The sequence below is a fragment of the Anomaloglossus baeobatrachus genome, chromosome 2 (assembly GCF_048569485.1).
Source record: "Anomaloglossus baeobatrachus isolate aAnoBae1 chromosome 2, aAnoBae1.hap1, whole genome shotgun sequence".
In the NCBI taxonomy this organism is placed as follows: Eukaryota; Metazoa; Chordata; class Amphibia; order Anura; family Aromobatidae; genus Anomaloglossus; species Anomaloglossus baeobatrachus.
The window spans coordinates 127,522,717-127,538,140 of record NC_134354.1 but is presented as its reverse complement, the minus strand read 5'-3'; the positions used below and the strand labels follow the sequence as shown (position 1 = coordinate 127,538,140).

Sequence of the window (15,424 nt, the reverse complement as noted above, 5' to 3'; positions counted from 1 at the left end):
AGCATCTGGGACACTCGCCGCATCGGCCTGCTCCACCACAAAATAACCGCCGCCAGCACTGACCTGCCACCGCTGCCATGACTGACCCGCTGCGAGCACTAACCCGCTGCCAGCACAGCCTCTGCCTCCGGTGACACCGCTCCACCACCGCTGCCATCCCCCTCTGGTAAGACAATACCGGAGTATAAGACGGACCTTTTTTTTTAACCTCTAAATTTGGGGTGCATCTTATAATCCGGTGCGTCTTAAAAAACGAAAAATATGGTGTCTGTGTTATTTGCTATGTGATGTTTATTATTTTTTTAAAAAAAGTGAACTAAAAATTACATTGTTCTAATTTTTTTATTATTTTTTTTTAGTAATTTCATTAGTAGAAATAAAATCTTTCCCTCTCCTAGAAAACAAGACACAGAGATACTGCTCTGTACAATGGAGCTCTATGTCCTGTGTAATCAGAGGCTGCATCGCAGGTGCATCTATGTAAAATCCTTACCCTGACATCACCAAAGCTGGTGGCTCAACAGCTAGGACAGCTAGGGAACTGTTAAGAATCTGACTTCTTACCACATCCATGCCTCTCAATACAGGCAGTGGCTCAATGGTGGAGCTGCTGTCTATAGACAAAGAGCTCACAAGTTGATGAGTTCAAATCTGGTCATGGGAAATCCAGAATGAGAATTTAATTTATGCGCTGCTCTTCTTGTGTTAATCTATTCACTGTACTGAGGGGAGGAGCCATTACCAGCAGAACTGTGGGAGGGAGCGCTCAAATTGGGACGGTTGGGAGGTATGCAATATGGGGCAGAATGAGTGATGTTATTCAAAAGTACATCCTGAACCCCCAAAAAAGAAGCGAAGCCCTCATATGGCAATACTGACAGAAAAATAAAAAAGTTATGGCTGGGGATGAAAAAATACAGAATCACCCGGGGTTGAAGGGGTTAATATATATACCAAACAGGAGCCCATACATTCTGATGTCTTCAATGATAAATACCCTCCAGGGGCCCATACATTCTAGTGTCTATGCTAGTTAACAGGCTGGAATGTATGGGCTGCAGGCAATACCTAACCGGAGACTATACAGTCTGATATCTTCACTAATGTATACCACCAGGAGCCCAGTCTAATCTCACTAATACCGTATATACCACCAAGAGCCCACAGTCTAATCTCACTAATACCGTATATACCACCAAGAGCCCACAGTCTAATCTCACTAATACCGTATATACCACCAAGACCCCACAGTCTAATCTCACTAATACCGTATATACCACCAGGAGCCCACAGTCTAATCTCACTAATACCGTATATACCACCAGGAGCCCACAGTCTAATCTCACTAATACCGTATATACCACCAGGAGCCCACAGTCTAATCTCACTAATACCGTATATACCACCAGGAGCCCACAGTCTAATCTCACTAATACCGTATATACCACCAGGAGCCCACAGTCTAATCTCACTAATACCGTATATACCACCAAGAGCCCACAGTCTAATCTCACTAATACCGTATATACCACCAGGAGCCCACAGTCTAATCTCACTAATACGGTTTATCTCTACCAGGAGCCCATACATTTTAGCGTCTTCACTAGTGAACGGCAGGCCTGTACGGGCTGCAGGCAGGATCTGGAAGGAGACCGTACATTCTAGCCTCACGCAATCTAATTGCTCTCACACACACATCCGCCTCTTCCGATGATGTCACTTCCGGGTACGGAGGCGCACTGTGATGCTATTGGTGCAGAGCTCTGCGTGCCGACGTTGTGTGCAGCGTTCCACATCCGGGTCACGGGCGAATCGTGTGCGCTGCGTTTCTCCGCCATCGTAGTTGTTCGGGTGGCGGATCTGACCGACGGAGGAGAGAAGGCGGGAAGCAGGTTGGTGCCCGGAGAGCGCTGCCGGCTGCGCCGTAGTGTTGTGTCTTTTGCGGCCATGTTGGATCCTGGACATGTGTGGGCAGAGGCTTCAGGCCTAAGGTGCAGGTCATCAGAGTCCTGGGCTCTCCGCCTGCCTCCTGTTAGCAGTGAGCTCTGCCCCGCGTCCTGTGTCTATAGCCCGGGGGTGGGGAATCCCTTATTTCCATAGCTCTTGCTCTGCTGGGATCTGCCATAGCTGCTGCCTGTCTCTCTGGGACTATTCCCTGCTCTTTGCTGCTCTCATCCATCTGCTGCACAGAAACCTGCATTACAGCTTCAGGAAAGGGGCAGAAGGAAGGAGTAATGGAGAACATAACCAGCACTGCTTCATCTATTGTATGGAAGGTGCTGGAGACACCACTGCCTCTAGGAGACAGGACGCATCACATGTGAGGGGGGTGTGTGACTGCAGGGACCCTGCCCAGAGCCACATCTGACCGGCTGCATCCCTTCACAGAGGACCCTTCACCATTAAAGGGGTGGTTCACCCATATTTTTTGTTTAGTTCGATATTATATTGAGAAACAAGGTTTCTCTCTAATACCTTGTGTTGGCAATAGTGCCTGTGAGAGGCGCTATTGCAGACCGCTGTTCCCTGCTCTGGTGACGTCGCGTCAAGTGCCGCACACGTCACATCAGTACGTCCGGCTGCAATCCACTGAGCTGTGCACTGTGTTTCACCGCTGTCACAGCCCATCTGCTCCCTCACAGGAGAGCGCTGCAAGCAGGAGATGTGCTGCGCTGTGATGAGCGATGAAACACCGCCCACAGCTCAGTGAGTCTGGAAGATTGCAGCCGGCCGCAGGGATGTGACGTGTGCGGAGCTTGACGTGACGTCACCGGAGCGGGAACAGTGGTCTGCAATAGCGCATCTCACAGGCACTATTGCCAACACAAGGTATTTGAGAGAAACATTGTTTCTCAATATAATATTGAACTAGACAATACAATTATGTGTGAACCACCCTTTTAAGTGTCCAGTTCGCTCTTATTTTATTCTTGCAGCTCCCGGAGTATTCTGTTTTTGTGCAGCCCCCAAACAGTTCTCTCTCTTTATTTGGAGCCAAGTGTGCGGTGCTTATGGATAATAATACAGAGCCACCTAAAGATGCCCCAGAGACCCCTTTGTAAAGACCATAAAAATGAGCACTAAATAAAAAGGCCCATATCTTTGGGACTCTATTAGATGGTAAAAAAAACAACAACCCCCAATGACCGGCTGGGTCACCTGTACTGGATATAATTGCAGCAAGTGTCGGCTGTGAGATGTTTTGGATTCATGAAGGCTTTCGGCCTCTTGATGTAAATCAGTTCTATCGTACCCTTACAAGAAGTCCAAATCTCCATTTTGAAGAGTTTTATAATCTTTATTCATTTATATAGCGCTATTAATTCCACAGCGCTTTACATACATTGACATCACTGTCCCCATTGGGGCTCACAATCTAAATTCCATATCAGTATGTCTTTGGAGTGTGGGAAGAAACCCACACAAACACGGGGAGAACACACAGACTCCTTGCAGATGTGTCCTTGGTGGGGATTGAACCCAGGACCGCAGCGCTGCAAGACTGCAGTGCTAACCACTGAGCCACCATGCTGCCCATGAGTTTCCTCCCAATGTATGGTACAACTGACACAGGGATAACGGTTCAGCGTGACCTGTCGTCTGAGACATGCTTTTATATAAGGAACAGAGTGCTGCTGATCGGTGGGCTCTAAGGGGGTCAAAATCCTAAGATGCTCCCCATCACCCAGAACACTACCCTTGTCTGAGTGCACGCACAGAGGGGTGTACTGACCATGGAGCCCTAGTCATTGTGCATTAGTGCCTAATCTTTGTCTAGTTTTTTACATTGAAAGGCTTTTTTTCTGCAATTTTTATATGTCCCTTTGCCCTTCCACCTCCCACCCCCCATGTGTGTTTTTTTTTTTTATCAGAATTTTTTGCACAAAGGATAGTTTATACAACATTTTGGCTAGTCCAACAATTTTTTTTGTTTTAAAAAGTTACATAAAAAAAGTAAATGTATTTTATGCAAAAGTCATGAACCCTTGTCCATCAGTTTTAACAAACTTAATTTTAAAGGCGTATATCCATCTCAAAGGTTCTATCCTAATATGTAGTAGGTGTAATAATATTAACAAGTACCTCCAATTAAAAATTAGTATAGTTCTCCTGATATAGCCATGTCTCTTTCCTCATGTGCAGGGCATTGCAGCTTAGGTATCCATGGTTACAACCACTCATATAGTGACAGTTATTTGCTAGTGCTTGTAACCATGGATAAGTGACTTCATGACATTTTTCCAATTAGAGCATTTTATATTATCCCGTTCTGTGGTTTCTGAAGGGTTTTTGCCACAATTCCTGGTACTGTCAATTTGCAATGACTTCTTTCCACCGATCATTTTTTTTTTCTTCCTGTTGTTTCAGGGAGCAACACCAGCAACAATGTTAATGTGTGGACTCTATCTTTTTGTATTGAAGTGGCTAATGAGCGTGTACAAAGGGTAGTGTAGAGAGAGAGGGGTCCGGGCCAGGAGTGACATCGCCTCTTGTTATTGGGGGACCCTTTTGTTGTTATCAGATGTGTATAGAGGTGTTACCTGTCATTGTAATCCTGCCTCTGGTGATAAGGAACCTGCTGTAAGCGCTTCCTCAAAGGACAGATCTAAAAAAAGCCCCAGTGAAAATTGCAAAATTGTTTTTTTTTTTCTATTTAATTAATGATCGTAATCACCAAATTAAAAAAAAATGTACTACAAAAATCTGGCTTAAATAATAGGTAATTTTTTTTTATTCCCTTTAAGTCCCCTTAAAGGGAATCTGTCACCAGGTTTTTGCTCCCCATCTGAGAGCAGCATAACGTAGGGGCAGAGACCCTGATTCCAGCGACATGTCACTTACTGAGCAGTTTACTGTCATTTTGATAAAATTAATGTTTTTTTCTGCTGCAGATCTAGCAGTAATACAAAGCTCATGAATATGCTGGCACACCAAGTAGTCATCTAATGATAATCTACTGCTGATTAAATTAAACTACACTAAGCAGCCCAATAAGTGAGACATCACTGGAATCAGGATCTCTGCCCCTATCTCATACTGCTCTCAGATTAGGTGGCAAAACCCTGGTGCCAGATTACCATTAAGTGTTTGCTTATGGGCATTTCCAGCAATTTGCTGCAGTTTTTCTCTTCAAGGAAAATGAGCCAAGTGCAGTTCTCTGCACATCTTGTTGACGCCATTAAGAGGATGCAATGATAAATTAGTGCTGTGGCTTCTCCATACTCCAGGTTGATGGGGTTTCAGATTTTGGATCCTCAGCCTTCATAGTAGGTGATGTTTTTTGTTAGAATGTGTCATCAGTTTACTTTTTGTGCACCATTTTCCTTTATTTTTTGTTTTGACCTATGTCAATTTTACCTTTTTGTATTTCAGCTTGAAACACCATGGCTGGGGTGTTTCCGTATAGGCCGGGGTTACCCCCAATGCCTGGACCCCCACCTCTAGCACCCGATTACATGTCCGAGGAGAAGTTGCAGGAGAAAGGTGAGCAGTAATGGGTTGGCATTGAACCAGATGTTTGGTCTATTGGTTTAAGAGGTTTTTTTTTGGTTTTTTTTTCCTTCCTAAATCACTTTTATTACTTTACTAGCCCGGAAATGGCAGCAGCTACAGGCCAAGCGTTACGCAGAGAAAAGGAAATTTGGCTTTGTGGATGCTCAGAAGGAGGACATGCCTCCAGAACACGTCCGTAAGATCATCCGCGATCATGGAGACATGACCAACAGAAAGTTCCGGCATGATAAGAGAGTCTATCTCGGGTAAGCATCCGGAGAAGGGTTAATGCACATAAGAATATTTGGATGAATATACAATTCTGTGACTTTACAAGAAAATACTGTCTGTATTTCCAGAGCATTGAAGTACATGCCTCATGCCGTGCTGAAGCTGCTGGAAAACATGCCCATGCCGTGGGAGCAGATCAGAGATGTGCCAGTGCTGTATCACATCACAGGAGCCATTTCATTTGTCAATGAGATTCCCTGGGTCATTGAGCCGGTCTACATCGCACAATGGGGGTAAGACGCTGTGGACAAAGTTTATGTGTGTTTATTGACGTGTAGTGAATAGTATGAATGTGTCTCACATTAAAATTACAGCGTTTCCCTAAAAATAAGACATTGTCTTATATATTTTTTTGCCTTGAAAAATGCGCTAGGGATTATTTTCGGTGTAGGGCTTATTCTTGGGGAAACACGATTTGGGGAAACTCCCCCCCCCCCCCCCCCCCCCCCACCTCCCACAAAAAAAAAAATGCAGATTTACCCTTCCCCAGTCATACTTACCAGACCCCGAGCGTCTGTGTCGCTCCCAGGTCCTCTTGTGATCTTTGGCGGGCGCTCCTAGCAGGTACTCTCTAAGCGGTCCTCCCCTGCTTCTGGCCGACTCTCACACACATCAGATCACACACCGCATCTGGCGATACCGACAGAGGATCCTGGGACGCAGTGCAGTGGCACGCGTGGACCTACGGTAGAACGCATCGATGTTTCCACCGCCATGTCCTCCATCCGTTACACCGCAGGTCCTTGCGCTCCACTGTACTGCCTCCAAGATCCTCTGCCAGCCGGAAGCAATCGGTATTGCTGTGTGCGTGTGTGCAATCTTTTGTGTGTAAATGTCTGTGTGCGCAATCTGATATGGTAGTGTGTGTGATCTGATGTGTGCCTTCCGCTGAAGGTCCTTCCGTTCGGCGTCTGGCTATTATGATTGCGGGATCTTCTGTCTTTTTTTCTTTTGGGGGTGTCTGCTTTCTATAATGAAGTGTCCTGCAGTATTCTTTCACTTTTTTAGCTGCATGGACACTTCATAATTGAACCGTGACTAGGACTTATTTTCAGGGTAGAGCTTCTATTTAAGCTTTACGCCGAAAATGCTGAAAATTCTTCCTACGGCTTATTTTCAGGGTAGGTCTTATTTTCGGGAAACATGGTAGATCATTTAGGCTCTTTCTCTTATGCTTTCATCAACTTTTAAATGGTTGTTCCCATAACACTTTATTTTACCAATATGGAATAAATGTGATCAAGAACCTGTTGGCCCTGAATAAGCCATAACTTGCTGACATATTTAGGCTTCTTCATAGGATTGTGTATTTTTTCTTACCTTGTTTGCCGATGGTGGCATATACCTGAAGTTTTATGGGATCATCTCTGTATTGCTGGTCTCTTTCTAAGTCTGGAGTTGAGGTGTTTGCGGATCCAGGCAGATGTCCGTGCAATTTGCGGGTCCTCAACACACTGGCTGTGAGCTGACTTTTGGTGAATTTTCACAAAATTTAAAGGAGTTGTGCCGAAATGTCTGCAGTCACTCATGTGCCGACTTCTCTCAATAGAAGAGAATTTAGAGTAATGCAGAGTCTAGTCAGCACCTGACAGCAAGTTTGCAAATAAATATGCACATGGTCACTTGGCTGCCAACCGACCCGGGTAATACAGAAGAATAGTGATAGCGTGTGCACTGCAGACGTTTCTTCTGTGACCAGATAACCCCTTTAAGTTGAAATACATGTCAGGAGATGATGATGATCGTCGTCCATGAGCTTATCCCCACCTAACGCTAGAAGGAAAGCACTGATGTTTTATACCTTTGTTGTCTTGTTACATTTTTCTTTCTTGTTTTCGCTCAGGTCAATGTGGATTATGATGAGAAGAGAAAAGCGTGATCGACGGCACTTTAAGAGGATGAGGTTCCCTCCTTTTGATGATGAGGAGCCCCCATTGGATTACGCTGATAACATTCTTGATGTTGAGCCCCTGGAAGCCATTCAACTAGAGCTGGACAATGAGGAGGACGCTCCGGTCATGGACTGGTTCTATGATCACCAGCCGCTAAGAGACAACAGAAAGTAAGACTTATTATTAAATGTCTTATTTTTTAGAACATAGACGTCTACTCCGAGGCCTAGTGTTTAACCATCTTTTCTTGTGTTTTCCTTACAGATATGTAAATGGTACAACATACCAGCGCTGGCAGTTCACTCTTCCGATGATGTCTACATTGTACCGTCTGGCCAATCAGCTGCTCACGGATCTAGTGGACGATAATTACTTTTATTTGTTTGACTTGAAAGCCTTTTTCACATCTAAGGCATTGAATATGGCGATTCCTGGCGGTCCCAAATTCGAGCCTTGGTTCGAGACATTAACTTACAGTAAGTGAAAGCTTGTTTACCATTGTGGTTTTGTGACTTAATATGCTGCTTTTTAGATAATTGATCTTATTTACATCTTCAGGGATGAAGATTGGAATGAATTCAATGACATCAATAAGATCATTATTCGCCAGCCGATCCGCACCGAGTACAAGATTGCATTCCCCTATCTGTACAACAATCTGCCTCATCATGTGCACCTGACATGGTAAGACACAACCACATCCTATGTGCTGCTGACACACCACTTGCAAGAAATATGCTGCTGACCTTGTTCTTTGACATTTTACAGGTACCACACGCCAAATGTGGTGTTCATTAAAACAGAGGATCCTGACCTTCCAGCGTTTTACTTCGATCCCCTCATTAATCCCATATCACATAGGCACTCTGTAAAGGTACGCAACCTCCAATGTTGTAGAATGTTATTTCTGTAAACTTTTCTTCTCCATTAGTTACTATGCCGCCATTTTTTTCTCCACTTTTTAAATCTGTTTTCTTCCCTGTTGACTTAAGGGTGCTTTACACGCTGCGACATCGCTAGCAATCTCATTAGCGATGTGACACTCTAGATCGCAGATGCGATCTGCCGAGATCGCACATAGGTCGTTTTTATAGCGCCGGTCACATGTGCGATCTGGCGTGTCACATCGCTAACGAGATCGGCTAGCAATGTTTGCAGCGTGTAAAGCACCCTTTACACTACCGCACCCATGTATTATACATCAATTTGTCTAGTTTTCCTTGTTCTTATTTAATTTGAAGAGAACTTTTTGCTAGGTTTAGTGGGTACCAAGTAATTGCCTCTGCCCCACTGATTCTGGAAAAGTTTTACCTTTCTATTCCCTCCATTCCAAAGTTATACGCCCCGTTAATGAAGATGCATGTCTTCAATTCAACAATCTGGCTGTATCCCATAGAACTGTGGGTGTGGCTGAGTTTTGATTGGCTAACGTCATAGAGGAGAAAAAGTAACCGCCCACAGGTTCTGTACCATACTTCCAGGGAAAGCTTTGCACCATTATAACCGGGGGAATAACCTTAGAATTGAGGAGCAACACGAGAAAAAGAAAACTTTCCAGAATCAATGGAGGAGGGCACAGTTTTATTAAAAAGAAAATGCAGAGAAATGGTTTTCTTTAAATGGGCAAATATGACTTTTGCTTGTATTATATTTCTCTTAGATTTCCATCACCATTTTTAGCTGAGCTATTTCTTATTTTTTGTTTTCTTTGTCGCTCCATTGGGAGACCCAGACAATTGGGTGTATAGCTTCTGCCTCCGGAGGCCACACAAAGTATTACACTTTAAAAGTGTAACCCCTCCCCTCTGCCTATACACCCTCCCGTGCATCACGGGCTCCTCAGTTTTATGCTTTGTGTGGAAGGAAGCACACATCCACTCATGCATTCTCATTTTAGTTATATCGGTTGGAAGAAAAGCGGGCCCCCACGGGGCCCCCAGCATGTTCCCTTCTCACCCCACTACGTCGGCGGTGCTGTTAAGGTTGAGGTACCCATTGCGGGTACAAAGGCCGGAGCCTCATGCCGTTTTTCCTTCACCATCCCTTAGCGGCTCTGGGAGAAGTGGGATCCTGACCGGTCATCCATTTACTGGGACCGGGCTCCCTCCGCAGCCCCTGTGGGAATCTGCCGGACAGGAGTCTATTCATCCTCAGGGACCGGGCCCTGCATCTATAAGGTACTCTGTGTTCCCATGGGGACTGTGCATGGAGCGCCTTTTTCCCGGACGCTGCAGCAGCTGCTGATTTGTGAAGACCGGCGGACTTCCGCGCCGACCGCGCCTGCTTGTCGGCCACGGTCTTAAATTTAGTCCCCGGCTTCATCGCGGCCTAGTAGCAAAACTCCCGCCCCCGGGCCTGTCTGTCAGGGGTAAGGGCGGGACGGCCGACCTGACGTCGGATTGAGGGCCGGAGCATCCTGTATGTTTCCTCCCCCCTCACTGATCACTGTGGGGACCCCAGATTCCCGCACTTTCCTAGCGCCGCCCACGGCTCCACTCCTCCCCTGAGAGCTCCGGCAGCCATTTTTCTGCCATTCTGCCGGTGGAGGATTATCAGGGAAGAGCTCTGCAGCTCTGGGAGACCTAAGGCAGGGAATCTGGAGGACACACACTCCGCTTTTTAGCGGTCGGTTAAGCCACACCGGTCACCGGTGCTGGTCCCCCTAGGGTGCCGGAATAGATACGTATTCTGTATATATATTTCTGTTCGGCCGGGCTGTATACCCTTTCCATATACCCTCAGTGATCACTCTCCTAGAGACAACAGCATGTCGTCACAAGGAGCAAGGGCGCTAAGGCACAGGGTTTTTTTGCGTCCTGTACCTCTTGTGCGGCTATGTTACCTGCGGGTTCCACCTACCCTCACTGTGAGCAATACTCGACCCCTGTTTCGCTTGCTCAGCCGGAGCCTCGGTCACTAGTGGGCCCCTCGGCTCAGGTAGACCCCCCTGCTCCCCCTGTCCAGGGGGCAGGGACAGACTTTGCAGTTTTTGCTGAGAAACTCTCTGAGTCACTTTCACAATCCATGGCTCAGTCTATGGACAAATGGTCTGCCAAGCTGCTAGAAGCCTTGCAGTCCAGACCGGTCCTTACACAGGCCCTGGGCCCTGTTGGTTCGTCGCTCCAGGTACCTCTCGGTCCGCGTCGCAGCGCGCTCCCGGGGGGGACCCTAGGTCTCACGTGGAGGACTCCTGCACGGACCACAGTCCCAGACCGGCTAAGTGGGATCGCTGGGAATCTTCCCCGACTTCTTCACGCTGCTCGGGGTCCCACCTTGATGACTCTCTGGAGGACGAGCGGACGGCGCAGCTCAGGGCTCTGACCCTGACGTCGCCCTCAACCTTGATACACTTGAAGGGGACGCCTTAGTAAATGATCTTATCTCGTCCATCAACCAGGCGTTAGATCTATCTCCCCCGCCTCCACCTATAGAGGAGTCGGCTTCTCAGCAGGAGAAACACCGGTTCCCCCAAACGTACACGTAGTGCGTTTTTCGATCACTCTAACTTCAGAGATGCTGTCCAGAAGCCCAGAGCGGTTCCGGACAAGCGCTTTACTAAGCGCCTTACTGAGACACGTTACCCCTTCCCCTCTGACGTTGTTAAGGGTTGGGCTCAATGTCCCAAGGTGGATCCTCCAGTCTCTAGATTGGCGGCTAGATCTGTGGTATCGGTTGCAGATGGCTCATCGCTAAAAGATGCCACTGACAGGCAGATAGAGCTCCTGGTGAAATCCATCTATGAAGCCACGGGCGCGTCTTTTGCCCCGGCTTTTGCAGCCGTGTGGGCACTCCAAGCTATCTCAGCTTGTCTGGCTGAGATTAATGTCTGTCACACGTACTTTTGCTCCGCAGGTTGCGTCTTTGACTTCTCAGGCGTCGCATTTTCTTCTACGCCATGAACGCAGTCCTAGACTCTGCTAGCCGTACAGCGGTGGCATCCGCTAATTCAGTGGCAGTCCGCAGGGCCATGTGGCTGCGAGAATGGAAGGCCGACTCGGCTTCCAAGAGGTTCTTAACCGGTTTGCCGTTTTCTGGCGACCGATTGTTTGGCGAACGATTGGATGAGATTATTAAGGAATCCAAGGGAAAGGACTCCTCCTTACCCCAGTCCAAACCGAAGAGACCTCAGCAACGGAAAATACAATCGAGGTTTCGGTCCTTTCGTCCCTCCGCCAAGTCCCAATCCTCTTCGTCCAACAGGCCGGAGAAAGGCCAGAGGAACTCCTATGCGTGGCGGTCCAAGTCACGCCCCCAAAAGGCCGCAGGAGGCACTGCCTCCAAGGCGGCCTCCTCATGACTCTCGGCATCCCCGAACCGCATCCTCGGTCAGTGGCAGGCTCTCCCGCTTTTGCGACGCCTGGTGGCCAGGGCTGTGGAGTCGGTAAGCCAAACCTTCGACTCCGACTCCGACTCCTCAAATTCTCTTGCACCGACTCGGCTCCGACTCCGACTCCGGCTCCGACTCCGACTCCTACATATATTGCTTATAGTTAGGTGAAAAATTTATTGTAGTACATGAATATGTGTAAGTGAACATCAGACATTTAATAATTTTTATGATACAATAATCAAGATATTTGGATAGAACATAAAATATATTTATTGGAATACAACTTTAGAACACAAAAAACTGTAATAAATTGTAAATATGTAATACACTATGTAATATACAGTAGATTACATATATATCTTGTGTGTGTATATACACTGTGTATGTATGTATATATATATATATATATATATATATATATATATATATATATATATATATATATATACTATATATATATTACATATTTACAAGTTTATTAGTTTTTTGTGTTCTAAAGTTGTATTCCAATAAATATTTTATGTTCTATCCAATTATCTTGATTATTGTATCATAAAAACAATTAAATGTCTGATGTTCACATTGTACTACAATAAATTTTTCACTTAAATATAAGCATTATACTAAATGTTATTATTTAGTAAATATTCAGCACATTCTGCATTGCACTCCTGTCCCCAATTTATTATATATTTTAGGAGTCGGAGTCGGTGCATTTTATACCGACTCCGACTCCACCAAAATGAGCTCCGACTCCGACTCCACGACTCCGACTCCGACTCCACAGCCCTGCTGGTGGCCACATGTTCAAGACCGATGGGTGAGAGACATTCTGTCTCACGGTTACAGGATAGAGTTCAGCTCTCGTCCTCCGACTCGTTTCTTCAGAACCTCTCCGCCCCCCCGCTCGGGCCGACGCACTTTTTCAGGCAGTGGACGCTCTGAAGGCAGAAGGAGTTGTGATTCCCGTTCCCCCTCAGGAACTTGGTCGCGGCTTTTACTCCAACTTGTTCGTGGTGCCAAAGAAGGACGGATCATTCCGTTCCGTTCTGGACCTCAAACTACTCAACAGACATGTGAGCACCAGACGGTTTCGGATGGAATCTCTCCGCTCGGTCATCGCATCGATGTCACAAGGAGACTTCCTAGCATCGATCGACATCAAGGATGCTTATCTCCACGTGCCGATCGCACCCGAACATCAACGCTTCTTGCGTTTCGCCATCGGGGACGAACACCTTCAGTTCGTGGCATTGCCTTTCGGCCTGGCGACAGCCCCACGGGTTTTCACCAAAGTCATGGCATCCGTCGTGGCGGTCCTACACTCTCAGGGCCACTCGGTGATTCCCTACTTAGACGATCTCCTAGTCAGGGCACCTTCTCGGGTGGCGTGTCAACACAGCCTTACCATCGCTCTGGAGACTCTCCAGCAGTTCGGGTGGATCATCAACTTCCCAAAATCCAAGTTGACACCGACCCAGTCACTGACTTACCTCGGGATGGAGTTTCATACACAATCAGCGGTAGTCAAGCTACCGCTGGACAAACAGCTGTCTCTGCAGGCAGGGGTGCAATCTCTTCTTCGGGGTCAGTCACACCCCTTGAGGCGCCTCATGCACTTCCTGGGGAAGATGGTGGCAGCGATGGAGGCAGTGCCCTTCGCGCAATTCCATCTGCGCCCACTCCAATGGGACATTCTCCGCAAATGGGACAGGAGGTCGACTTCCCTCGACAGGAACGTCTCTCTTTCCCTTGCAACCAAGACGTCTCTTCAGTGGTGGCTTCTTCCAATTCTCTATCGCAGGGAAAATCCTTCCTGCCCCCAACCTGGGCTGTGGTCACCACGGACGCGAGCCTGTCAGGGTGGGGAGCGGTTTTCCTCCACCACAGGGCTCAGGGAACCTGGACTCCGATAGAGTCTTCCCTTCAGATCAATGTTTTGGAGATAAGGGCAGTGTATCTAGCCCTATTGGCCTTCCAGCGGTGGCTGGAGGGCAGACAGATCCGTATACAGTCGGACAACGCCACTGCCGTCGCATACATCAACCACCAGGGCGGCACGCGCAGTCGTCATGCCTTCCAGGAAGTCCGGCGGATTCTGCAGTGGGTGGAAGCCACAGCCTCCACGATCTCCGCAGTTCACATCCCGGGCGTAGAAAATTGGGAATCAGATTTTCTCAGTCGTCAGGGCATGGACGCGGGGGAATGGTCTCTTCACCCAGACGTGTTTCGAGAGATGTGTCGCCGCTGGGAACGCCGGACGTCGATCTCATGGCGTCACGGCACAACAACAAAGTCCCGGCATTCATGGCACGGTCTCAAGATCACAGAGCTCTGGCGGCGGACGCATTAGTTCAGGATTGGTCGCAGTTTCGACTGCCTTATGTATTTCCTCCCCTGGCGATGCTGCCCTGAGTGTTACGCAAGATCAGGTCCGACTGTCGTCGCGCCATTCTCGTCGCTCCAGATTGGCCGAGGCGGTCGTGGTACCCGGATCTGTGGCATCTCACGGTGTGGGTCAGCCGTGGGCGCTTCCAGACCGCCCAGACTTGCTGTCACAAGGGCCGTTTTTCCATCTGAATTCTGCGGCCCTCAACCTGACTGTGTGGCCATTGAGTCCTGGCTCCTAGCGTCTTCAGGGTTATCTCAGGATGTCATTGCCACTATGAGACAGGCCAGGAAACCAACGTCCGCCAAGATCTATTACAGGTCTTGGCGGATCTTCTTGTCCTGGTGCTCTGATAATGGTTTTGCTCCCTGGCCTTTTGCCTTACCCATTTTTCTTTCATTCCTTCAATCCGGAATGGACAAGGGTTTGTCACTCGGCTCTCTCAAGGGACAAGTATCGGCGCTCTCAGTATTTTTTCAAAAGCGTCTGGCCAGGCTTCCGCAGGTCCGCACGTTCCTGCAGGGAGTTTGCCACATAGTCCCACCTTACAAGCGCCCGCTGGAACCCTGGGACCTTAACAGGGTGCTAACGGCTCTTCAGAAACCACCTTTCGAGCCGCTGCGGGATGTCTCTTTATCACGTCTTTCGCAAAAGGTGGCATTTCTAGTGGCAGTTACATCACTCCGAAGAGTGTCGGAGCTTGCAGCGCTGTCATGCAAAGCCCCCTTCCTGGTTTTTCACCAGGATAAGGTGGTTCTGCGTCCTGTCCCGGAATTTCTCCCTAAGGTGGTATCTCCTTTTCATCTCAATCAGGATATCTCCTTACCTTCATTTTGCCCTAATCCAATTCACCAATGTGAAAAGGATTTGCACTCATTAGATCTAGTGAGAGCACTCCGGTTCTACGTGTCTCGCACGGTCCTTGTCGCTGGCCGGCGTAAGGGATCGCAGGCTTCCAAATCAACCTTGGCTCGGTGGATCAAGGAACCGATTCTTGAAGCTTACCGTTCTGCGGGGCTTCCGCTTCCT

At 47.7% G+C, this 15,424-nt stretch overlaps 1 protein-coding gene across 1 annotated transcript in view; it reads left to right on the top strand.

The window, feature by feature from the left end:
• Nucleotides 1-1,784: 1,784 nt before the first annotated feature.
• PRPF8 (pre-mRNA processing factor 8) overlaps nucleotides 1,785-15,424 on the top strand; it is a 148,413-nt gene continuing 134,773 nt past the window's right edge. Inside the window, 9 exon segments of the mRNA XM_075335330.1 lie at nucleotides 1,785-1,892; nucleotides 5,374-5,484; nucleotides 5,591-5,759; nucleotides 5,853-6,017; nucleotides 7,628-7,846; nucleotides 7,941-8,128; nucleotides 8,131-8,152; nucleotides 8,235-8,360; nucleotides 8,445-8,550. Of these exon segments, the coding sequence (XP_075191445.1) occupies nucleotides 5,385-5,484; nucleotides 5,591-5,759; nucleotides 5,853-6,017; nucleotides 7,628-7,846; nucleotides 7,941-8,128; nucleotides 8,131-8,152; nucleotides 8,235-8,360; nucleotides 8,445-8,550 (1,095 nt within the window). The 5' untranslated portion in view covers nucleotides 1,785-1,892; nucleotides 5,374-5,384.